Genomic DNA, 27772 nt, shown 5'->3' on the forward strand with positions numbered 1-27772 from the left:
TTTTCTATAGTCTCTCTTAAAATCATTGTTAACACAGAATAGAAAATAAATTAGATAAATTAACCAAACTTACGGTCTGTGAGACTAGCAATCCCCGCAAGAGTAGTGATGGGGACATGGGGCATATCCCCATTCATCCTGAAGTTCTGGAATGGTGTTGCCTATAAAAGTACTTAGTTCAGGTGCCAGCTGTCATTACTTTCCATTTCCCAAACACTGCAATAAAAAAAACCAGACAATTATTTGTAAAAATATATCAAATATAACACTATTAGGGAAATGCCTATAAAAAATAAGATATTCTGCTTTTCTTGTTTGTCAACCTATGTAACAATAGCTACCATTCATATATATGTTATTATACATTAGATCCTGCAAAGTGCTTTGCATATATTGACTCATTTAGTTCTCACAACATTATAAGGTATGTGCTATTATTTTCTGGATTTTACTGGTGAGGAAATTAATTAACAGGGAGCTTAAAGTAACATGTAGGGAAAGATCAGAACAAAAGCAACCTGGCTTAAGAAGCCTGTGTAGGGGGATCCCTGGGTGGCGCAGCGGTTTGGCGCCTGCCTTTGGCCCAGGGCGCGATCCTGGAGACCCGGGATCGAATCCCACATCGGGCTCCCGGTGCATGGAGCCTGCTTCTCCCTCTGCCTGTGTCTCTGCCTCTCTCTCTCTCACTGTGTGCCTATCATAAATAAAAAAAAAAAAAAAAAAAAGCCTGTGTAACCAGTAGTCTATATTACTAAACTGAGATACTCAATTTTGACAAGCACTATGATTCTCCACATCATAAACCATTAAAGGCTTCAACTTACCTTGCTAGCTATGTCTTTTACTACTGTCCTACATAAACCATCCTCTTTAACCACGCTGATCAGATTATCTTGAATCCACCTTGCATTTTCACATTTGTATTTATTTACTTATATATCCCCCTACCTGGGTAGCCCATCTATACTTTAGCCCTAATCCTATAATTCTTCAAGATTTAGTGCAAGTTCTTACTACACTTCATGAAACTTCAAATTCAGCTAAAAGCCTATCTTAATCTAACCTTCACTTATAGTTCAACATTCTTTTGTAAATAATTATATATTCCTTTGTGCCATTTTTTGAAATTTCTTGTTTCATTCTTATATAATTAATGTTCATGTGCTTACCTTGTCTTCCCAATTACCACTCCATGTTCTTTGTATCAACCAATCACATAATTAATATACAACCACATAAAGGACAGAGAAATGTGTTAACATTTTGATGTTCCTATATAACCTAGTTGACTTAGTCAGTTTTATTATGATGTAATTCTGTTTGTCTGTGTGTACAGACAATCTGTAAAATTCCTGAACATGTTTTCCATTCTGTTCAATGTCCCCCAATTTTTCTCATCTTAATTTTAACATGTGGTTTTTGGAACCTTTATTTTTCCTTAAACAGTGTACTTACTGAAGAACCTTTTTTGGAGTATACATTTTAATAAGGTATACACTAATCTAAGATATGCCTTTATTAAATAACTTTATAAACTCATTAGTAAATAGAAGTCTACTGCATGTCAACTAAAACACAGTGCTACAACAGAAAACGGAATTATAATTTCCAGTTTAAACATTTTTCTGAGGTTGTATCTGCTTATCAGTCACTGTTAAGAGAACCTCTAAGTTTTCTGAGTTGTAAACTTTAAAATAGTGAAATGATACAACACTAATAATTCCCCTTACTCACAATAATTTTGCAAATAAGTTTGTTTTTTTTTTTTTTTTATAGAAGTATATAGGGGTGCCTAGGTGGCTCAGTAGGTTATGCATCTGACTTTTGGTTTTGGCTTAGGTCATGATCTCATGAATCTGCTTGAAAGGTTCTCTCCCTCTGCCCCTCCCCTCACACATTCTCTTTCTCAAATAAATAAATAAATCTTAAAAAAAAATAAAAGTAGAATTATACAGGTAGCTAAAATTAAGAATTTTCTTGGGACACCTGGGTGGCTCAGCGGTTGAGCATCTGTCTTAAGCTCAGGGCGTGATCCTGGGTCTGGAGATCGAGTCCCACATTGGGCTCACTTCTTCCTCTTCCTAGGTCTCTGCCTCTCTGTGTCTCATGAACAAATAAACAAAATCTTAAAGAAATATATTTTCTTTTTCCTCAAGCTCATAAAACATGTACGCATGGCTTAACAGAATTATAAAGTAAACATCTATAGAACCACCATCTAAAAAGTTAGCACCTTAGTTCCTTCTACAGTTAACAACTACCTTGTCTTTTTGGTAATCATTTCTTTTTTTTTTTCATACACTTATGTTCTTCATATGTACATTCTTTTTTTTTTTTTTTTGTACATTCTTTTCTAGTAGCCAGCCAAGGATACAACTCTGCTTTACTCTAATGAATAATGACATAAAGTTTGCTAGTAGGAGCCCGCTGAAAGGAAATAGTACAGGAAATAGTATAAGAAAAATATAATACTGACTACCTTACATTTGCCTTGTTATACTGGGGACTTCACTCTTTGAAGTTATTAATTTGGTTAACACTGAAGAAATTTAAGGAAGCAATGCAAATTTAGCGATTCTATCAAGCACTTAAAAGAAAAGAATTTAAAATGTGACAGAAGTCACCAAAACGTGACAGATTTTTTCTAAATTTAGGCTAATAAAAAAGTTCCAGTTTATGCTTAGTAATTAATGGGAAAAAATAATTGAATGCAAATTATGTACAGAACAGCACAAAACATCTTGTTATTTTTGTATGACTACTGTAAATGTAAATTGCTCTACTCAAACAGATTAACAAGTGACCATGTTATTTAATTCAGAGGACAGGAACCAATAGAGAACAATCTGCAAGAGGGTTCCACTGTGGGCTAACTAACTTTACTCTGTTTTCCTAAATCCCAGGTAACATGTAAAGCAGATCCAGCCCAGGCTAGAGTTTGTAGCCCAAAAAATGATTTAATTAGTTACCACATATAGATTAGGAGATTAATAAACTTAAGCATAAGATTGTTGTGCTTTATAACAAGGTATGTTATTACTGTGATGTCAACTGAAAACTGGAAGTGGGCAAAGAAAGGAAAGCAACAATGCTTTTTTGGTTTAAAGTACTTGAATGTACAGACTGAGTAGGTGACTACTGACAAATATATTTACACCTCACTGCTGAACTATGCAGATTTCATTGGAAGCCAAGCTTTTGAAGAACAGGAGAAGACTTTGGTAGAAATGGACTTACAATTTTAGCTAAAGTCACAGATGTTGATGAATATGAGTAATTTGTGGAAATGCTGCTGCCTATGTTGGAAAGTGATCAGAGTCCACCAAGAAAGAACATTCCTAGAATTCTAAAAAGGAATATGCAGAACTCTAACTAATTAGACATGACATTTCTGGCTCTGGATTGGGCAATGTTGGGTCTACCTGGCTCTATAAAAGGATAGTATCAAAGATAAATAAAATAAAATAAAAATAAAAAAAAATAAAATAAATAAAATAAAATATAAAAAATAAAATAAAATACAAATAAAATAAATAAAATAAATAAAATAAAATAATAAAATAAAATAAAATAAAATAAAATAAAATAAAATAAAATAAAATAAAATAAAATAGGGACACCTGGGATGCTCAGCGGTTGAGCGTCTGCCTTTGGGTCAGGGCGTGATCCCGGAGACCTGGGATCGTGTCCCACATCGGGCTTCGTGAATGGAGCCTGTTTCTCCCTCTGCCTGTGTCTCTGCCTCTCTCTCTTTCTCTGTGTCTCTCATGAATAAATAAATAAAATCTTTTAAAAAATAATAAAATAAAATAAGAGTATACTATCTTTCATGAAACTGCTGAAACTGAAGCTGAAAATCATAATCTCGGGGAGAACAATGTGTTCAGAAGGAAATGGTAACCAAATGGGAAAGGAGATTATAATGAATGCTTTAGAACTGTCACTTAAGGCAGTACTTTAGTTAAAATTTATAAATGGTGATCAATTAGTGGATTGTAAAATAAAATCAATGGGTTGAGATCAACACTGAGAGAGACGGAAGGAATAGAAATGTAAGTTTACATTGCATACTGCTTTGTGATTCCAGGTAAAATGTCTAATTGTGGGTCACCAAGGCAAAGCAGTTTCAAAGTTGCCAACTGAAAGAAATGGAAGAGGGAGCGGGAACACAGAAGCCCACCTAAGTGGTGATGAGAATGCAACAAAATAATGCATATAAATCACCTGACATACTACCTGGAGTGTAACAGAGATCCAGAAAATTAGCAGTAACACTGCTAACTAAAAAAATACACATCCGGGAAAACAGGAGAAACAAAGGTGAATTGGGAAAAGGAGGTCTTTTCAATAGTATAATAAATCCCTATTTTGGAAAGATATAAATTATTTGAAGTTCCAGTATATAATTCACCATAGTGTTACAAATATGTATAATCATCGTAGGCAGGGCAGCCCCGGTGGCACAGCGGTTTAGCGCCGCCTGCAGCCCAGGGCGTGATCCTGGAGACCCTGGATCAAGTCCCACATCAGGCTCTCTGCATGGAGTCTGCTTCTCCCTCTGCCTGTGTCTCTGCCTCTCTCTCTCTCTCTGTGTCTCTATGAATAAATAAATAAAATCTTAAAAAAAAATCATCGTAGGCATACCCACCTACAATTACTTGATTGTAATCGATAAGGTAGCTGAAATAAATACTGGCAGTAAAAAGTGAGAAAAAAAACCCTAAACTTTGTAATACTAAGAACTAAATCAAACATAAAAAAACTAAACAATTTATTTTAGAATGGCTTAGTTTAATTAAAATAATTCTAAATTAATAGAAGATACTATGGTAAATTCTCATTTCAACCCATTATAATGAATATGATGTAGACATCTAAGCACTTGACAAGATTTTTAAAGGCCCTGGTTCTTTGTTCATTTAATTTCACTTTAAAATTTATGGTTTCTTGATACAAACAAAAGAAATGCAAATGAAAACTTATTGGTAAAAGTTATAGTAATAATATTCAAATTGGGATGGATTTGGAATAAAAGGTGCTCTCATAATCTAATGGTACATAAACTTTCCTGGACAGCCAGAGCGTCCTCTATAAGCAAGAAATGTGTACCATCTTGTCTGTACAACAATTCTTCAGTAGTGAAAAACTGCTAGTAATGATAACATTTACTGACACCTATCTAATAAAAATCAAATAGGTAAATATACTCTTATTTAATCCTTATATGACACTGAGGTACTAATATTACAATTTTACTTAATGAGGAAAGTGATGTACGAAAAAATAAGTAATTTGCCTAAGGTCATACAGCTGAAGTCAAACTCAGGCTGATACATGGACATTTTACATAACAATTAAAATGTCCAACAATATTATTAAAGTTTAACAAGACTTATATAATAAATGATGCTCAATACACAAAAGATTACTATACACTAAAAATCATGTTGTATAGTCAATAGAGATGTGAAGAAAGGAAATAGTCACACTGACTGGGTTTGAATCCAAGTCACACCATCTTTCTACAGTATTTAGTCCTTAATGATGGTGCAACAAATAATATTTATAATAATATTTATTTTGTAACATTGCATCAGACACTATGCTAGGCAAACAAAAGGTAGTGGTTAACAAGATGGAAACAGTACCTACCCCTCAAAAATTGAGTTTGGCCACAGGCATGTTGTAAAGGGGATAATCATCCAGGGGAGGAGAGAAAGACTCACTGAATTAAAATCTGAACCAATTTTACTATGAGTACTCCATATATTTTAATCCTTCCACAATCTGCCTCAACTTTAATTAAAAACAAAAATTCATGAAAAGATACATAACATATATAGCTAACTGAAAATAATACCAATGTATGTACAGTTCAAGCCCTTATTTTAGCTTAAAACACATTTTTATGCAAATGACAGTCTAGGCATGAAAAACATTCTTTTTAAGAATATATTTTAATTTAAACCATTAACAGTGGTTAGGGGATGGGATGTATTCTGGGATTTTGGGGAATTCCCATTTTTGTAGTATTTGTATCTGTACTACTTGAGCATTTTTAAAAACTATCAGAACATTACTTTTGTACTCAGAAAAATGAGGACATAAACATGTATAAAAATGGAAAACATTAAAATCAATCTTCTAATAACTGCTGCTGAATGTACACAGATGTCTCTGAGATATTTAAATAACCCTCTATGAAACCTATGTTAAGAATCTACTGTATGGAAAAAATAAAAAAAGAATCCACTGTGTGAAGGCACTTGCTAGGTGCTAAAGACTAATAGAACATGCAGGATGCATTCATAGACACTTTAGCCAGAGCATAAGCCTAGAAAGATGAACTGGAGCTTGCAAAGGGGTTTGTTTTGAAGTAGTGACTGTTTTTCTTATTTCACATACTCTTGATATAAGTGAACTTTAAACTTTCAAAAAGACTAATATAAGTGACTATAAGGAAGATGGAGTGGCACAGAGAGAATGGAGGCAGAAAGCTGTTGAATACTGCAGTACTGACATGTAATAATGGTCTGATTTTGGACTTATTCAAATTAAAATGCTAGTATAATATCTAGTTGGAGATGTCTAAAGCAGAAAGCTGGAAACTCCACAACTAACAAAAGCAGTCAGAATTACAGCTGTAGTTATGAAAATGATCCACAGAGGACTGATAACATCCAAACTGTAATAACAGGAGACAGGCAAGAGACAAGGAAACATTGTGGGTGGAGATTTTTTTTTTTAGCACTTATGTGTGAGACATATATCTTTCCTTAATCATTACCGAAGTCAGAGGGTTGTGAAGATTATCTCTATTTCACAGATGCAAAAATGAAGGCTCAGAACCTAAACATTTGCTTTGTCTGTGGTTTTACAGACAGCACAGAATAGAGCTGGGATTTGAACTCAGATGTTTCTAACCAAACCTTATATTCTCATACATATCCGATGGACATAAAACCGGGAAACATCTACACTGTTATGACAGAAAGATAAACCAATAAAAGGTAAGGAAATTGTTCCTCAGAGAAACTAAATGTGTATTCAAGGTCTCATAGCTAGTAATTGACCGAGTCAAGACTAGAATACAAATGTTTGGATTTCTAGTTCAGTATTCTTTACACTATGTTGTCACCTTTCAGGATTATAACATTTTGAACAAACTGAAATTCTACACAAGTGGAATATTTAGCTAATTAACATCTTTCTTCCTCGCCAATGTTATTATATTATTTCTGAGTGGTGAGGGAAGGAGGGTTTAAAACCAGTATATTTTTATTGTCTCAGTTTATATTATGTTGAACAGTATAAGCTGCCTCAAATTCTTTTGGGAAAGAAGTGGAATATAAATCCTAAATAGGCAGATAAGTAAATAAATACATCTAGGTTGTACTACTCACTATTTTAAACAGGTAACAATGACTCTCTTGAGAGTGGCACCTCTTTAGCAGAATCCTTTCACTTTAGTTAAGCTACCTGCCTAAAATGTACTCAAGAATAAATACTTCACATTCTGTTTAAGATACTTCCAAAAGATGTTCTTCAAATCCTAGCTCAAAAACAGTTCCCAATCAGCCACACTTTGTGAAAATACTCACTTCTTTAAGACACTTCTATTTTTCTAGAGTTCTAAGTTATTTCCATTAAATAACAAACACAAAATAAAAGCGATAGATAGATAGATGATAGATAGATAGATAGACAGCACAGCTCTTTAATGTACTCTTTGGATACATGCTTTGCTTCTGGAACCCTGAGCTTCCTGCAGCCACCATGCTGGATATCAATAAATGTGTGTTATTCCTGTGTGTATTCTAGTAATGAAACTATATCATAATGTATATAATATGTAATAAAAGATATAGTTACACTATTAAGTACTATTAGAAAAATCACAAATCAGGCTGAAATTTAAGGGTGTCTCAAAAATCACTTTAAAGAGTATGTGTATGTTCACTGAGAAGTATAATAATTAGTAAAACTTTATGTATTTCTATAATCAGTCTTCTTCCTTGTTCTTATCAATTTGTTTCACATGCATTTTTATATAAACCAACTGTAACAAAAGCTCATAGAACTTTAAAAGGTCCCAGATGATTATTATAGTTAAATTGACTAGCAGAGGCCTGCTGAGTAGTTATACTATGTCTAATCTTAACAAAATATGCAAAAATACAAACTGCATCAGGAAAAAATAGTTCTAGTCCTGGAATTAATATTTTTTTTCTTTTTTTACAGAGAAGCCATGGAGAAAATTTCCAGTGCTGCTATGAATTATTTGAGTTACTAATCCATGTCTCCACACCAAAAATTTTATTTCTCACTTTCTTTTCCACTGCAAAAGAAATGGTCAATCTTAAAACCTTAAATAAAGGTTGAGACTGTGCTTCTACCATGAGAATATTTTCTATATTAAGGTATTAGAAATGAAAGTTCAAACAATGGAGATTTTATTTCCTTCTAAGTGAGGTTTAGGACTATGCCATTAAGATGTAGGTCTCAACTTCTGGCCATAACGCATTTGATGATACATGATTGATTTAATCTGAAATAAAAGACAAAATGCTTTTATGTGAAATCACCAAATGGGCCACAAGAGGGCACACTTTCAACTACTATAAAAATTTTAAATTTACTGGCTTTTAGAAATAAAGATCGCTTATCTATTTTTTTAATTTTATTTTTTTAAAGATTTATTTATTTATTCATGAGAGACACAGACTGAGAGAGACACAGAGAGAGAAGCAGAGACAGGCAGAGTTCTGAGAAGCAGGCTCCTTGCAGGGAGCCAGATGCAGGACTCAATCCCCCATCCTGGGATCATGACCTGAGCCGAAAGTAGGAGCCCAACCCCTGAGCCACCCTGGCGTCCCATATTTTTCCAATTTTAATTCTAGTACAGTTAACATATAGTGTTATATTAGTATAGTGCTTCAACAATTCCATACATTATTCAGTACTCACCAAGATAAGTGTACTCTTAATCCCTTTCACCTATTTCACCCATTCCCCTACCCACCTCCCCTCTGGTAGCTATCAGTTTGTTCTCTATAGTTAAGAGTCTTTTTGTTTTTGTTGTTTGTGTGTCTCTCTCTCTCTCTTTTTTTGTTCATTTGTTTCTTAAGTTCTACATATGAGTGAGATCATATGATATTTCTCTTTCTCTGGGCTTAGCATGATACTCTTTAGATACATTCATGCTATTGCAAATAGCAAGATTTCATTACTTTTTAAAGATTTCATTCTTTCTTATGGCTGAATAGTATTTCATTGTACACACAAACACCACTTTTCTTTATCCATTTATCCATCGTTGGACACTTGGGCTGCTTCCATAATTTGGCTACTGTAAATAATGTAGCAATAAACAAAGGGCACAGGGGTGCATATATCTTTTTGAATTAGTATTTTCATATTTTTTGGATAAATACCCAGTATTGGAATTACTGGATCATATACTACTTTTTTTTTTAATATAAAGTTCACATTTTTTTTTTACTAAGTCCATCAAAGATTGGCCAGATTCTTCTGAATTGATTATTCAACACCATTAGAAAGCTGTAGATTCCAAAGTTTGCAATTTTTTTTTTAAACACACACAAGAAAACTTTTTGGGGGGATAAATATAAAATATAAGAAGTCCCTCCTTGCACCAAGACTTCTATATTAACGTTAAATTATAAAAGTATGTAATAGTCTTATCAGTCATTTTGGTTCTGTTAGCTATTTGAATTTGGCTTCCTTAAAAATCTTTTCAAGAAACTCTGGCTTTTTTTTTTTTTTTTAAATCTCATTAAGTGGCATAGTCCCTAGGAACAACGAATTCTTCAAGACAATTTAGGAGGAAACCAAATGGAGTATGTTTTATACTGTAGGAAATTTCTCTAATTCAACAGATCATTACTTAGAATACCTAAAAGAATAATTAAGAAAGAGCAGAGGGGGATCCCTGGGTGGTGCAGCGGTTTGGCGCCTGCCTTTGGCCCGGGGCGCGATCCTGGAGACCTGGGATCGAATCCCACATCGGGCTCCCGGTGCATGGAGCCTGCTTCTCCCTCTGCCTGTGTCTCTGCCCCTCTCTCTCTCTCTCTCTTTCTCTATTATAAATAAATAAAAATTAAAAAAAAAAGAGCAGAGGAAGATATGCAAAAAAATCATGATCACTTCTGCATTATCTGCATTATTGATCCCTTCTCTGTCCTAATTCATTCAAAGATAATCATTCCAGCAGCTCTCCTCTCATTCATCATCAATTTTCCCTCTTATTGGATCATTCCAATCAGCATGTAAACATTGATATGCTGATAAGTTCCCCTACTCTTAAACACACACAAAAACACCCCAAACCCCTTATATTCGACCCTAGGGTCCCTTCAACTGCTTAATTTTTCTGCTCCTTTTCACAGAAAAATTACTTCGGTTGTCTATACTTCTCTCTAATTTTCCTCCATTCTCTTGAAATTATATGTGCTTTTATTCTCATCAATCCACCAGGTGTCTTGTCACAGTTAATAAGAGCATCTACATTTCTAAATAAATGGACATCCTCCTTTGACCTACCATTCAACACAGTTGATCATTCTCCTCTTTGAGCAATTCTTTTGTTTTCCAACAAATCCTCCTAGTTTTTCCTCATACTAGGTTGGCCACCCTTAAATTTTGTATTGGTCCCTTTTCATCCTCCTGTTCTTACTTTGTTTTTGTTTTTTAAATTTTATTTATTTATGATAGTCACACAGAGAGAGAGAGAGGCAGAGACACAGGCAGAGGGAGAAGCAGGCTCCATGCACCGGGAGCCCGACGTGGGATTCGATCCCGGGTCTCCAGGATCGCGCCCCGGGCCAAAGGCAGGCGCTAAACCGCTACGCCACCCAGGGATCCCACTTTGTTTTTAATCTCAATCAATCTCATGATTTTAAAATAACACCTGTGTACTGATGACTCCCAAATTTATTTCTCCTATTTTGACTTCTCCCCTGTATACTAGACTCATATACCCAATTGCCAAATCAACATCTCTGCTTTAATGTCCAGTAATTATAGGTCTAGAGCACAGGTTGAAAATCTTTACTTTTAAGAATATGAATTATATGTATTAGATAAAAGTTCTTTATTAGGTATATATTTTGCAAATGTATTATCCCAGTTGTTTGCTTGTCTTTTCATTCTCCTAATGAATTTTGATGATGTCCAACGTATCAATTTGTTCTTTACGAGTTTGGGGGTAGGGAGGTGGTGGTGATATATGACTGCAAAGGAGTATGTAGAAATTTCCTGGTGTGATGAAAATGCTTGTCTTGTTTTGTTTAAGAGAGAGAGAGTATGTGTGTGTGTACATTCACATACAAGCAGGTGGGGAAGGGGCAGAAGAAGAGGGAAAGAATCTTAAACAGGCTCCATGGCCAGCACAGAGCCCAACCTAGACTCCATCTCATGACACTGAGATTATGACCTCAGCAGAAATCAAGAGTTGGACGCTTAACTGACTGAGCCACCCACAGACCCCAAAATGTTCTGTATCACGAAAAGATACTGGTTATTTGAGTGTCCCCATTTGTGAAAATTGTAAAGCTTTCTGTTTTTCAGTATATATAAATATTACCAAGTTCCAGAAAACTGTAAAAGTAATAATGATAACTGAGCAGTGGTTGGAGAATGGGAAGAAGTACAGATGAAATCCAAATGTTTATTAAGCTGAGTGATAGGTATTGGGCATTTATTATACTCTTCTATTTATCTAGCATGTACTTAAGTTTTCTATAATAAACTTTTTTTTTTTAAAAATAAGGGAACTTTTTTTTGTTAGATGCAATTATCATTTTCTCCAAACCTATTACCGCCAAACAATGTGCTATAGACTAAATATATGTATTCCCCCACAATTGTTATGTTGAAACCTACTCTCCAGTGTGAAGGTATCTGGAAGTGAGGCCTCTGAGAGGTGACTAGGTTATGAAGGTGGAGCCCTCATGAATGGGATTAATGCCCTCATAAAGGAGACTCCAGAGGGCTCACTTGCCCCTTCTGCCATATACAGACACAGCAAAAAGACAGTTTATGAACCAGGAAGTGGGCTCTCAGAAGATATCAATCTGCCAGCACCTTGATTTTGGACATCCCAGCTTCTAGCACTGTGAGAAATAAATTTCTGTTGATTATAAGCCACCCACTCTATAGTATTGTTATCAAAGCTTGAATGGACTAAGACACTATATTCCCTTCAGCCTATATTTCTGTAATTGATTTTAAAAACCCACAAAAGAATCCAAGACCCAAACATAACCATTAAATAATATGATTAATGAATGTGGAAAGATATTGGGGTGGCTCTTCAGGGAAGACAGACTTTTCAGAAGTCAATTTAAATAATTAACGGCTCCCTACTAAGGAGTTACATTTCAAAACTATTTTAAATAGTTCAATTTACAGGGAAAGGAGTACTAAACAGAAGTGATTTCTCATTCACATTATCTATAGTAATCTTTTTCATGACTTCCTTTGGAACCCTTTACTATTTTATAGGATATAAATATATAAATTCAGAATGTGTAGTTTTCTAAATTTGTAAGCTCATGTTCAATGAACTAATCATAAAATGCAGGTTTTCATAACATCAGAAGCCATATTTTTTATATAAATTGAAAAAAATAGTTCTTTAAATTCTGCTACTACATGTCAATCTTTCATTAGGATAAGTGGATTTTAAATTTTTAAAAAAAGATTTATTTACTTATTTTACAAAGGGGGGGTGGGTACAGTTGGTTAAACTTTAGACTCTTGGTTTTGGCTCAGGTCAAGATCTCAGGATGGTGAGACTGAGCCTCACGTCAGGCACGTCAGGCTCTGAGCTTGGCGCAGAGTCTGCTTGAGATTTTCTTCTCTCCCTCCCTCTGTCCTTTCAGCCCATGCTCACTCAAATGAATGAAAGAATGAGAGAGAGGAAGAATGTACATGAGTGGGGGAGGGGGAGTTCCACCAACTGAGCCATCTAGGTACCCACAGACTTAAAAATTTTAAGGGAGGTTTTAATTTATTTAATAATCACAGTTATACAAAAGTAAACTTTCTATGAAACTTAGAATACTAAAAAGAAAACAACAGCAACTACATACTGAGAAGGTTAACAGAAATGCAGAATTAAGTGACTGTATATGCTATAGTATCATCTCTAAAATAAAGATGTCAAACAGCAAAAGCAGTTGAACTCTTTAATTAAGTTCTTAGGATATCTTAATATCTTAGGATATCAACTAGATAGTGATTTCCTCAGACCAGAATATATATGATAGTGATTGTACCTAAGATTAAGAAGAGAAACCTTATCTCATGTTACAGGGGATTTCTATTGCTGTTTAAGAAATCTAAGTAAAACTGGGAAGGAGTGTACAGAAAAGAGGGATATAAAAAGATAGGCTTCTCAAATAATATTTTAACACAATTAACTAAAAACAAAACAAAACAAAAACACAATTAACTATTACACATAAACTCAAAAGCAAACTAAACTTAAACTAGAAATAAAACACTTTCAAATTTGATAAGAATCCTTGAATTGCCAGAACTTGAGGAAGTAGTTCAGCTTCTCTTTACCAGTGCTTATCACTGGGTGATGAAATTTATAAGTGATTAATTTCCTTTTTCTTGCTTATCTGATTTCTTGTTTTTTCAAAGAAAGTGATACTTTATGCATTTGCAATCATTCACTTAGCACCTAACACCAAGAACAGGACCTGACAGATAGTGGGTACTATGTACACAGTGGTAAAAAATCAGATATGGTTAATATCTTCATGGAGCTTAGAGAGTCCAGTAGGAGTGGACTCCTACATTATATATTATGTTATAATGTTATATATATATATAACATTATATATTATGAATAATCACCATGTAACATATAATTACATACTATGATATATTCCACAACAGTAATAGCAATAATAATACTTAGCCTCAACTATATGCTTGGAACTGTTCTAAAGAATTCACATATTTAATTTCATATTAATTTATATTGAGTTCATTAAGTCATATCTATTTTAGTTCATTTAATCCTTATCCTATTAAAGAGACACTACTATTACCTTCATTTTAAGATACAAAACTGAGGCATATAAAAGTTAAGTAACTTGCCAGAGGTCTGACTCCAGAGTTTCTGCTCTTAACATTCCAGAGTCCATGATTTTTCTAAATGAAAAGGACAGGGCACTTTGAAAGAAAAAAAGACAGTAACCAACTTTATGTTGGAGGTGCAGGCAGTCACAGAATGTCTCATTAAGGAAATCTCATGAGTAAGAGGCAAAAAGGGAAAAAGATTTGGGGACAGGGAATGATTAGTATGTTTTAGTCTCTAAAGAATGACAAAACCTAAGACAAAGGAAAAGATTATGTGGCTGGTACTTAATAATGGACTGTCAAGGGGCTTTCGATTTCTTTTCATACCATTTTAAAAAAAGTAATCTATTAGCCACTGATATATATATCTTAGCTCCTGAACATGGCAACTATAGTTGCTTAATTTTTAATCTATTTCTCCTTTTTCACACAGCCTATATATACTTCTTAAAAATATTAAATTTAAAATCACTACTTTTGCATTATTAGTCATACCTTTAAAATACTAGAAGAAACAATGGTTTGTCACAAAGTATGAAAATAATTGCTTCAGAATAAACTTTAAAGGATAAACCTAAGTGCTAAGTAAGAAAAGAAATTAAGCTCATGGGTATATGTGGAATGAAAACTTATGTTCATGCAAAAACTTGCACCTGGATAAGAGCATGCTCTATAATAGCCCAAAACTGGAAAACAATTCAGATGTCTTTCAATGCATGAATGGTCAAGCAAACTGTGGTAGATCTACACTATGGAATACCACTCAATAAAAAAAAAGAGACAAAGTATTGATACATAAAACCTGGATGGATCTCAAGGAAATTTTATATTGAGTGGAAAATGCCAATCTCAACTACATGATTTCATTTATGTAACATTCTAGAAATACCAAAATTATAGAAATAAAGAACAGATCAGTGGTTGCCAACAAATGAGATGAGGAGTGCATATATGTGACTATGAATTGATAGTACAAAGGAGTAGTGCTTATAGTGATCAAACAATTCTATATGGCCAGCATGGTAGTGGATACATGTAACAACATGTATGATAAAACTACAGAACCACACAAAGTGTGTAGTTGGCTTAATCCGAATGAATAAATGCCTGGATTGCACAATGTCAGTTCCTGATTTTGAAACTGTACTAGAGTCATTCATATATAGCATGTTACTATTGGGGAAGGCTGAGTTAAGGGTGCACTACATATCTCTATACTTTTTGTTTTGCAACTCCTATGGATCTACAATTATGACACAATAAAAAATTACTTAAAAAAGCAATTAGAGTCTGTGTGTTCTATACAGTATCTAGTTCATTCACATTACTGACTTTTATTATTGAACCAAGTTAAAACAAAGTTGATTTAGAAACTACAGAACAATTTGTAGGCAGAATGTTTTTCTTAAATTTTTATTTTTAAAAACTTTTAAAAGTTGTTTAAAATTTTTGTCTGAAGGTTTTATATTTTTTGGGTTGGGGAGATAACTTTAATTTTGATATAATTTCAAACTTACAAAAAATTACATAAAACTCACATACAAGAAGCTGCCATAACTTTCACCCACATTCACCAATTGTTTATATTTTTACCTCATCTGCTTTAACATTCACAATCTTTTTCCTTGTCCCACTGTGTGTGTGTGTGTGTGTGTGTCCCTGAACTATGTGAGAGCAAGCCAAAGATATGGTCCGTTCTTCTAAATACTTTAGTATGTACTTCCTAAGAACAAAAACATTCTCTTAGGTAAATTACATTATAATGAACAAAATCAGGAAATTTAACTTTTGTAAAATCTAACTATCTAATCTAATAAATAGATGTAATCTAAATAAATAATCTTAAAATATCTAAAATTTTAAATAATCTAAAATATCTAATCCACAGTTTCTATTTTATCAATTGTCCCAATAATCTCCTTTTATAGCTATTTTTTTTTCTTGGTTCAGGAACCAATCCAGGGTCACATATATATTGCATTCAATTTTCATGTCTTCTAAGTCTTCTTGAATCTAGAATACTTCTTTGGACTTTTTTTATTGACCTTGATATCTTTTAAAAGTATGGGCAAAGTGTTTTATAGAATCCATCAGTTTGGTTTTATGTGATGTTATTATTTAGATTCAGGTGATGCATTTTTGGAAGGAATATCAAAAAGGTGGATTTTATGTACTTAGTGCATTACATAATAAGGACACATCTGATATCAGTTTCTTCCTACTATTGGTGATGTTAACTATAATCACTTAAGGTGGCATGGGCCATGTTCTCCACTGTGAAGTTATCCTTTGCAATTAGTTAATAAGGAATTTGCGGAAAGATATTTTGAGACTATATAAACATCTGATTATTTATTTATTTATTTATTTGAGAAAGAGAGAGGGAGAAAGCAAGTGCAAGTGGAGGATAGAGGGAGAAGCAGACTTCCGGCTGCTTTGAGCAGAGAGCCCAATGTGGGGCTTGTTTCCTGGACTCTGAGATAATGACATGAGCCGAAGGCAGACTCTTTAACTGACTGAGCCACCCAGGTGCCCCTAAACATGATTCTAAACAAACTTTTACTCTCGAATTTTAACACATTAATGATTTTCTATCAATCTGTTATATTTATTAATTAGTATTCTATTGTAATAGAGCACTTTCCTTCTCATTCATTCATTCATATCAGTATAGACTTGGGGTTTTTTTTATTCAATGGGTTACAATCCTTTATTATCATCATTTACTTTGATGCTCAAACTGTCCCAGATTTGGAGTAGCAGCTCCTTCAAGCTGATTTCTACGTCCTTCCGTTACATCCTATCATCCTATAAGCAATTCTTTACTTTCAAGGCAGTAAGATGTTCCAATCTCATCTCATACTTTTCCTACTTCAGTAGTGGAAATCAGCCCTTTCTTCAGGGAGGAGCTCTGGTTCCATTTAGTGGAGAATAATATTTAGATATAGCGCCAATTTTAGATATTATTATATCTTTTTAAGATATTATATATATCTAATAATATTTAGATATAGTGCAATTTCTGCTACTGGTATTTCACTGTAGGCTAAGTTTTATTTCAAAAAGAAAATAAAGTTAAATGATAATGAAGTTAGGGCATTAAATGAAAAGTAGAGAATCAAGAGAAAATAAGTGTGTGAAAGTGTGGGTCTCAAAATAATACAAAATGTGAACAGCAATGTATAAGTTCCAGAATCACACAATCTTATATTTGAAAATTATCTTAGGGATAATAGAGCTAAACTGTCTTACTTTACAAACAAGAAAACCAAGACCTAGAGATGTTAGGTATCTTGACTGAGGGCACAGAAGCAATTATTAGCTAAAGTCAGCAAAGTCTCAATTCTATGTTTATCAAGTTCTGCTCTTACACTATTTATTAAAAAATATCTATTGAGTGCCTACAATGTGCCACTGTTGTGTCTAGAGATACAGTAGTGAACAAAAAAGATAATAATCTCTCTGTCCTCACAGAACCTAGATCATAATATGGAAAACTAGATCAATTGCTTCATTTCACCTGTCTTTAGGGAAATGCAAATTACAACCACAATGAGATACAACTACATTAAAATTAAAAAGACTAATCATTTCAACTGTTCGAAAGGGAACACAGTAAACAACAGGAACTCTGATACAATGCTGGTGGGAGTATACAAAACTGGTATAATTGCTTTGGGTAACTGACATTACCTATCTATCCTAGGTACATATACCCAACAGAAATTCAGTTACTTAAAACAATAGTCTCTCAACCTCCCCCTAGAACCAGGGGGCCAGGAGACATGCTGGTCTCTTGGAGATCCAGAGGCACAAAAGTGCAAGCCCAATCCCCCAAGTGCTTTTCAAGCCTTTGGTCCCATCATATCAACTAATTCTAATGGTCAAAGCAAGTCCTGTAGCCAAATACAAAGTCCAGGGGTAAGGAAATAGTCTCTGCCTTTTTAAAAAGGAATGGGAAGAACTACACAGTCACATTGGAAATAACTTGGATACATGGAGGGGCAAAAAAACCTAGGGTTATTAATGCAGTCTATCACTCCCACTTAATCCAAGGTTTCCAGGGATAGGAACTGGTGGTTTAACAAGCCCTCCAGGTGATTCTGATGCATGCTAAAGTTTGAAAATGACTGAGCTCCACAGACTGCTGGGCCTCACCCCCCGAGTTTCTAATTCAGTAGGTCTTGAGTAATACCCAAGGATTTGACATTTCTAACAATTTTCTGAGATGATACAAATACTACTGATCCAGGGATCACACTGACAAATACTGGGTTAGGAGACAGGGAAAGCCTTCTGAGGAAAGTATCTCCTATAATGAATTTTGAAAGTTTGGCAGGAATTGTCAGATAAAGAGGAGTAGTATGGGTGTTCTGGGCAGAGGGAAAAGCAGGTGCAAAGGTAGAAAGGTGTAAAAATGCATGACAGGTTTTGAGAAATTTCTTATTCAGCATGAATACAATGAAAGGTGTGGACATTGAGATTAAATAGGCAGAAGTCAGATCATGAAAAAGCCTTAAGTGTTAAGGAGTCCAAATGTGACTGATTGCTGTAGAAAACCATGGAAGGATTTTATCTTGAGAAAGTGATACAAATGGATCCTGTAGCAGTGGAGGTAGGTAGGAAGAACTGCAGTAGGAAATACATCAATGAAGCAATGAGACCCGTAAACCAAGACAGGGCAAGGTAACAGCAAGAAAGAGATACACAGGAATAAAAGAAAGAAACCAGGTGACAACTTGGATGTGGAGGGTAGGTGAGACAAAAGCATCCAGGATGACTTTCAGATTCTGGCTTGGGTAACTAAAGGTGTAATACACACATACACATACATTATTAACCATATAAATCAAAGCTTGTTTCAACCTGTAAGGATTTGAGGCAGTTTACCAGAAAAAATAGGATAAAAAATAAACAGGTGAAGGATTCAGGGCAAGGGATACATTTAGATAAATTAAAATGGCACAAAGAAAAGCACATTATATTGCTCTCCAAAACTCCAAGAATTGGCCATCAAATGTGCTTAGGTTTCCTAGTTAGCAAGACAAAGGAAGAAAATACATAGTGTCTGTAAAATATGAGTAAGTCAGTTATTCAGAAGCACAGCTTTTCCAAGATACTGTAACCTGAGAGAAATTTTACCAGTGAGTCCTCATAAAGAAGACTGTGGATGATATAGGTTATGGAGAAAGTTCTTGAAAGCATTCCTAAGAAACCAAAAATCTATTTTAGGTCACTCTTTCTGTTCTTTTAAAAAATTGCATCGTAATGCACAATTCAGTCACAGCAAACCTAAAAGGGGCCAAAATCATGCAATCTAAGCAGACAAATGTCTAATGGTATGGTTTAACCTCAGAGTAAAATATAGAATATTCAGGGGGAATGGACAGAATGACACCTATTAGTCAGTTCTCCTTTAATATATCTTCTTCTAACTGGGCTTCTGCAAATTTGAGACGGCCCAGAATAAATGGCTGAAAGCAAACATTTGGTATTAGTAAGAGCAGAAATATATGTTTTCTTAATCAAGGCAAGACAAATGAAGAAAAAATAATTTTATGAAATTTAAAGAAGCCTATCCAAAATAGGTTCCACTTCCACACAGCAGCCTCAGGCAGGTTAGAATCTCCTGAAAAAATCTGATTCTATTCTACATCATGGATGAATGAGTGGGTCATGGTCCCAAATTTCAAAACCAGTGCTACTAACTGCAGATAAATGCTGTCTATTGTAATTTTCACAACCTGCAAGCCCAGAAGTTGATAAAACATCTTACTCTAGGCAATGCTTTGTACTACCTATATAGTTTAACACACCACAAATTTTCCTTCATAGGAACGACTATGTATACATAATTTTACTAGGCTGCCTAATTGTAGGCAGTATGTGGCCTATATTCTGAGAGATATAAAGGAGAATGGAATTTGTATCCACTACATGAGGAAGGTTGGAATACAATGCTAGTGAGACTTTTGAGCATACCTTACTAATATCATTTGAGTTTGAACCATGTAAATGTTTTACATATTCAAAAAACTAACATTAAATCAGAATGGATTAAAAAGTAAATCCTGGGATTCCTGGTTGGCTCAGCAGTGAGCGTATGCCTTAGGCTCAGGGTGTGATCCTGGAATCCTGGGATTGAGTCCCACATCGGGCTCCCTGCATGGAGCCTGCTTCTCCCTCTGCCTATGTGTCTGCTTGTGTCTCTCATGAATAAATAAATAAAATCTTAAAAAAAAAAGTATACCCTAATACTGTATACAAACAGCAACAAGTGAACCGAACTGTATTACCAAATAATAACATAATCATGCAAAAATTTAATCCAAGTAATTCTGACCACCGCACTCTGACTATATGACATTAGTGGGTGTGGGTTGAACTGTGCCCCCTCCAAATATGTCCATCCGGAACCTATGAATGTGACCTTATTTGGAAAGAGTATTTTCTGGTATTAGATGAAAACTCAAGGCCCTACACAAGCACTAGGTATAAGATTGTAATATGAATGTTGAGCAAGTTCATATTATTAAAGTGATAACATCAGGAAGTCATAATCGAACATAAAGAGGTGCTCTTAAAACTACAATCTTTATATGCTAAGTTTTTTTTTTTTTAAGATTTTATTTATTTATTCATGATAGTCACACACAGAGAGAGAGGCAGAGACATAGGCAGAGGGAGAAGCAGGCTCCATGCAGGGAGCCCGATGTGGGATTCGATCCCAGGTCTCCAAGATTGCGCCCTGGGCCAAAGGCAGACGCCAAACCGCTGCGCCACCCAGGGATCCCTATATGCTAAGTTTATATTAGCAGCTTCATGTTTGTTTTTATTGCAAAGGGAACCATATTTTAACAGACTTATTATCAGTTACATTCTAGAATTATCTTCTACTCCCTTTCAATAGTCTTATTAAGAAGAATTCAAAAAGTAGAGTTGAACTTTTACACAGATTGTAACTCAAAATTCTTGGAGAAATCTAGAATAAAACCCAAATCAAATCCATAAAAAGCTGGTAATGTTACTAACTTCTCAAACATAAATGCTGTGGGAACAAGAAAGGTGAAATAAAATCCAGCTGGTCTTATCTGGTAATTTTTATTAATTTCTGAAACCATAACTCAAATTCTGCCCAGCTTTAATTATTAAGAAGTAAATTCATTATCAAAAATTACCAGTAAATTGATATTAAAAACAAATTTCTGCTTTCTGCATGTTCTGGTCTTAAGTTTACAAGCCTCTTTTCCTTCTTGAAATCAATTAGATTCTCATTCCTCTAACATCCAAGCGCAGAAATGAAAAATGTCTCTACAGCTATCTGACCAAATGTTAGTCAACAATGGGCAAGTTTTAAATAACCACTATGCAAACATATAAGGTTAAATATTATAATTTCCAGACACTTTTGGCCAAATAGAATCACAGAATTTTAAAGGCAGAAGAAAATTTATAGTTATTAGTTCAACTTGTCTATTTTACATTAGAAACAGGAAAGCTGCATGTTTATAAACCTTTTGGGGAGCAGTTAGTAGGGGGAAATATCATTACTACAGCTAGTGTAATGAAGAAACTGGGAATTTATTTTAGCTATGAAATTCACAAAAACAAAACTCAATGTAGGTTCTCATGCCACATTTAGTTAGATACAAATTCTACTAAATACTGACCTGGATAGTTAACTAAAACCAAAGAAAACATAACTAGAACTGACAACATCATAGCTTAATATAAAATAAACAGAATTATCAGTGTATACAAACTTACGGTTTAGAAAACAGTATTTTTTTTTTAAACTTAGTACCACAATTCTAGACGAATCTAGCTTACTTCTCATTTTCTACTGCTATCTTGGGATAAAAATTCAACTTAAAAAGTAGTTTGTGGGGGTGCCTGCGTGGCTCAGTTGGTTAAGTATCTGCCTTCAGCTCAGGTCATGATCCCAGGGTCCTGGGATAGAGCCCACATTGGGCTCCCTACTCAGAGGGCAGGCAGTCTGCTTCTCCCTCCCCCTGCTCTTGTGCACATGGATGCTCTCTCCCTCCCTCTCCCATAAATAAATAAAATCTTTTTAAAAATCTGCTAATTAAAAAAAAGAAAGTAGTTTGTGATAAATTGAAATGTATGTTGTAATCCCTAGAGCAAACTCTTAAGAAACTAACTCTTAAAAATGGTTAAAAGAGAAAATCAACAGAGGAATTTAAATGGTACACTAAAAGAATACTTGACACAAAAGAAGTAAGTAAAAGATGAATGGTAGGCATAAATCCAATTATATCAATAATCATATTAAATGGGAATAGATTAAACATGCTACTCAAAAGGCAGAGATTATCATACTGACCCAAGGACATTACTTCTACAAAAGACATTTCAGATTCAAAGATACGAATAGTTTGAAAAAAAGAAAGGAAAAGGTATTCCATACCCACAGTAACAATAAGAACACTAAAGTGGCTACAGAATAGCTGATCAAATAGACTCTGAGATAAATAGTATCAAGGACAAAGGGAATATTTCATAATGATAAGAGTCAATAAAATGTCAGCAATATAGGACATTTATAAAAACAGAGCCATCAAATACATGAAGCAAAACTGACAGAACTGAACGAAAAACAGAAAATCAGCAAGGGTGTAAAAGATTTGAACACTAACTTGACCTAACCTTACATTTATAGAACATTCCACCCAAAACCTGTTCAGAATACACATTCCTTTTAAGCACACATAGAACTTTTTCCAGAATTGACCACATGCTGGGCCACAAATAAATCTATGTAAGTTTAGGATCAAAACAGTTATTTCCTGACAATAACAGAATAAAATTTAAAAACTCATAAAAGAAAGAAATCTGGGGAAATCATGGGTTAAAGATGATATCAAAGGGAAATTAAATATTTTAAACTTAATAAAAATGAAAACACAACATATCAACCACTAAAGCAGTGTTTATTGGAAAATTTACAGATTTAAAATGACTAGGTCAGAAAAAAAAAATAGTCTCAAATGTATAGACTAAGCTTTTCACCTTAAGAAATCAGAAAGGGCAAATTAAATCCAAAGCCAAAAAGAAAAAAAGAAAGAAAAATATCAAGGAATTCTAGTTTGTTCTTTGAAAAACCAAAAAACAAGAACCAATAAAATTGACAAACCCTTAGACAGAATGACCAAGAAAATAAGAGAAAAGCAGGCACAAATTGCCAAAGCCAGGAATGGAAAGAAGACATCACAACTGACCCTTTAAAAATCAAAGGGATCATAACAGCATATTATGACCAAGTCTAAACTAACAAATTAGAACTTCTATTAAAAACAAGAAAATCCGGGATGGATTTCCCACGGGTGGCTCAGTGGTTGAGCACCTGCCTTTGACTTGGAGTGATCCTGGGTCCGGGATCGAGTCCCACATCGGGCTCCTGCAGAGAGCCTGCTTCCTTCTCCCTCTGCCTATGTCTATGGCTCTCTCTCTCTGTGTCTCTCATGAATAAGTCTTAAAAAAAAAAAAAAATCTTTAAAAACAAGAAAATTCCTAGAAAGACACAAATTACCAGAACTGACTATAAGAAATATAAAATCTGAATAATCAATCTGTAACAAACAAGGACACTGAACTACATATAAAAATCTTCAACTAAGACAGGCTTAGGAAGACACAGGTTTCACTCATGAAGCTTATGAAATATGTAAGAAACAATTTATTCTATGAGGTATTATTACCTTGATACCAAAGCCAGACCTAGACAACAAAAGAAAACTTTAGATCGATATCTATCATGAACACAGATACAAAAATCCTTTTAAAAAATTAGCAAACTAGGGGTTCCTGGGTGGCTTAGTTGGTTAAACATCTGGCTCTTGGTTTTGGCTCTAGTCATGGTCTCAGGGTCCTGAGGTGGAGCGGGCTCAGTGCTCAGGAGTCTGCCTGGGATTCTTTCCCTCTTCCTTTCCACCTCCCTCTGCTCCTACACACATGCTCTCTCTCAAATAAATACCCCCTCCCCCCCAGAAATCAGCAAACTAAATTCAGCAACATATAAACAAGTATTATACATTTACACCACGGAAGATTTATCCTGAGAATGCAAGGTAGGTTTAACCACCTGAAAATCAACTTACGTAAAACACTGTATTTATAGAATAAAGAATAAAACCCACATAATCATTTCAACAGATGCAGAAAAGGCACATAAAATCCAATACCCATTCATTATAAAAATGCACAAAAAACTAGGAATAGAAGGGAATGTCTTCAATTTATTGAAGGGCACATATGAAAAGTCTACAGGTAACATCATACTTAATGGTTAAGGCTTCCCACCCCCCACCCCCCAAAACCAAATAACAGAACAAGGATGTTTTGTTCTTACAACTTCTACTATAGGTTCTAGAAGGACACTAATGCCAAAAACAGTCAACTTTAAAAATAAAATTTTAAAAATTTAAAAGATATTATATACATTCAGATTAGAAAAGATGAGGTGAAACCGTTTATTACCAGATGACATTATCTTATATGTGGAAAATCCTAAGGAACCACTAAAAAACTATAGAACCAAAAAACAAGGTTAGCAAGGTCACAAAATATAAGATCAATATATAAAACTCAATTGCATTTCTATATTCTAGCAAAAATATGAAAATGAAATTAAGAAAACAATTCCATTCAAAATAGTACCACCAGGAACACTTCAGAAAAAACGTTTTTTAAAGAAGTAGATTTGTACAATGTTACAAAACAATGCTCAGAGAAAACCATCTAAATAAACAGAGAAACATCCACGATCAAACTTAATATTGTTAATATGGCAATTTTCCTCAAATTAATCTACAGATTCAACACAATCCTTATCAAAAAATCCCAGCTGGTTTAAAAAAAAAAAAAAGAAAGAAACTGATCTTAATTTTACATCGAAATCAAAAGATCTAGAATAGTCCAAGCAATTTGAAAAAGAACAATGAAGTTAGAGGACTTGATATTAACTAATTTCAAAATCTGGTAAGAAGTTACAGTAATCAAGACAATATGTTATTAGCAAAAGTCTAGGTGTAAGGATAAGATCAACAAAGAGAACTGAGAGCCCAAAAATAAATTCTTATATTTATAGTGGGACTGATTTTCATAAAGCTGCCAAGATAACTCAATGGGAGAAAGGATAGTCTTTCAACAAATGGTTTTGGGACAATTGGATATCATAAGTAAAAAAACAAACTTAGGCCCTTTTCTAACACCATACACAAAAATTATTTCAAATGGGTCAGAGACTTAAATGTATGAGCTAAAATGATAAACCATCTAAAAGAAAATATAGTAGAAAGTCTTTTTGGCTTTCAGTTAGGCAAGGAGTTCTTAGACAACAAAAGCATGAGCCATAAAAGATAGAAATGATAAACTGGACTTCACTAAGATTAAAAACTTTTGCACTTTAAAGACACCAACAAGAAAATAAAAAGACAAGTCAGACTGGGAGAAAAATACTAACAAATCACATATCTGACAATGCATTTGTATTCGGAATATAGATGAACTCTCACAACTGAGTAAGATAAAAATCCAACTTAAAAGCAAAAGACTTGAGACATTTCACCAAAGAAAACACGTAAATACTTATACCCACAAAAAAGTGAACATTATTACGTATTAAGAATATGCTAATTAAAACCACATGGGATACCTAGACACACCTACTAAATTAGCTATTTAAAAAAGACACATAATATTGTGTTGATGAGAATGTAAAGAACCTGGAATTCTCCCCCCCACCCTTTTTAAGAAATTGGAACCCTTATACACTGCAGGTAAGAATGTAAATTGGTACACTCAACTTCTGAACACAATTGGGCAGTTTCTTAAAAAGTTAATTTATCATACAACCCAGCAATTCCATTCTTAGGAAATTACCTAAGAAAAATGAAAACATATATCCACACAAAGACTTCTCCGTGAATGTTCAAAGGAACATTATTCATAACAGTAACAAACTGGAAATGATCCAACTGTCTAACAAGCAGTGAGAGAATAAACAAAATATGGTGTATCAATACAATGAAATACCATTCAGCAATAAAAAGAAATGAAATACTAATACATGCTATTCTATGGATGAATCTCAAAAACATTATGCTAAGTCAAAGAAGCCAGATGCAAAAGACTACATATAGTATGATTCCTTTTGGATGAAATAACCAAAAAAATTTATAGAAACAGAAACTAGATCAGTAGTTGCCTAAGGCTGACGAAGGGACGTGGGAGCTGACAGCTGACCACAAACAGGCTTGAGGAAAATTTTGGGGGTAATGGGAAAGTTCTAAAACTGGACTATGTTGATGGTTGCACAACTCTATAAATTTATTAAAAGCCACTGAATTATATAATTACAATAGATAACTTTATATTATGTAAATTATACCTCAGTGAAGTTGAAAAAAATCCAAGTAGAGATATTACCCTCCTTTAGCTAGCAATAAACATTTTGCCATAGTTCAATATTTTCTTTTTAATATTTTCTTTTTAAAAAAGATAATCATATATAATAAACTTGTACATATTAATCATATACTAACAATATCTGAGAATTTAAACACAAACACTATGATTTGGTAGTATTAATTAGCTCTAATTTGGACTTGCCTAAAATTTCTTATGAGGAATAAAGAAAGCCATCGTGATATTTAAACAAGTTCATACACTGTCACCTGCATGTAGTCAAAGACTATTTCACTTACCCTAGGATGGCAGTTACATTCAATATAATTACCTTGTTTTGAATAGAATCACTGATATATAAGACAAGACATTTTATAAATAATCTAGTACAATCCCTTTATTTTACATATAAGAAGCAGCAAAGAAATGAAACGATCAAGAGCACACTTTCAAAGTTAATTGCAAAGCTTCTCAGTCTTTATCAATCTTCTGACTTTCCTGCTTTTTCTGTGCACTATGGTTTTATTGAAAGAAGAAAATGATAGATGGGGCGCCTGGCTGGCTCAGTCAGTTAAGTATTTGCCTTCGGCTCAGGTCATGATTTCAGGGTCCTGAGATTGAGCCCCACGTCAGGCTCCCTGCTCAGCGGGGAGCCTGCTTCTCCTTCTCTCTCTGCCACTCCTGCTTGTGTTCCTCTCCCTCTCTATGTCAAATAAATAAAATCTTTAAAGATTAAATTAAAAAGGAAGAAAATAATAGAAGATTATAAAAAATAATTACAGGGAAATATCCAGTTAACAAGCTAAGTAGATGATTAATTTTTCATCATATGAACAAATCTCTTGTAACTCCAAATTGCTGGTTCTTTTTATATTCCACAAAAAAACAAAATTTTACAGAGCCTTTTACATATTTATGTCATTTAGTACTTAAAACATCCTAGTAAAAACATCTTCATTACCTTATTTGAGGTAATGGAGAAAAAGCTAAGGTTCAAAAGAACTAACTTGCTATTTGCCATAGGTAGAAAGTTCATAGATGATAACGTCAGAATATAAAAACTAAATCTGATTTCAAAGCCCATTTTCATTTCCCCAAACTTCTTTCAGATACTTTATAGCAGTGGCCCCCAAAACAATCACTTTCAATAAATAGTGTTTGTGTGTCCAATATATATGAATTTATTTATTAGAAGAGTCACAAAATGGACATTTTAAAAGGATAAGAT

At 34.0% G+C, this 27772-nt stretch overlaps 1 protein-coding gene across 5 annotated transcripts in view; it reads right to left on the reverse strand.

Annotated features, from left to right (window-relative positions):
• The window catches only part of NIPBL (NIPBL cohesin loading factor), a 197467-nt gene that overhangs the window by 113801 nt on the left and 55894 nt on the right, over positions 1 to 27772 (reverse strand). For all 5 annotated transcript variants that reach the window (XM_077896197.1, XM_077896201.1, XM_077896199.1 and 2 more), the window contains exon 2: positions 74 to 216. In XM_077896197.1, coding sequence (XP_077752323.1) covers positions 74 to 137 — 64 coding nt within the window. In that variant the 5' untranslated portion in view covers positions 138 to 216. The remainder of the gene's footprint in view (positions 1 to 73; positions 217 to 27772) is intronic.

This window comes from Canis aureus, chromosome 4, assembly GCF_053574225.1.
Source record: "Canis aureus isolate CA01 chromosome 4, VMU_Caureus_v.1.0, whole genome shotgun sequence".
NCBI classification, from domain to species: Eukaryota; Metazoa; Chordata; class Mammalia; order Carnivora; family Canidae; genus Canis; species Canis aureus.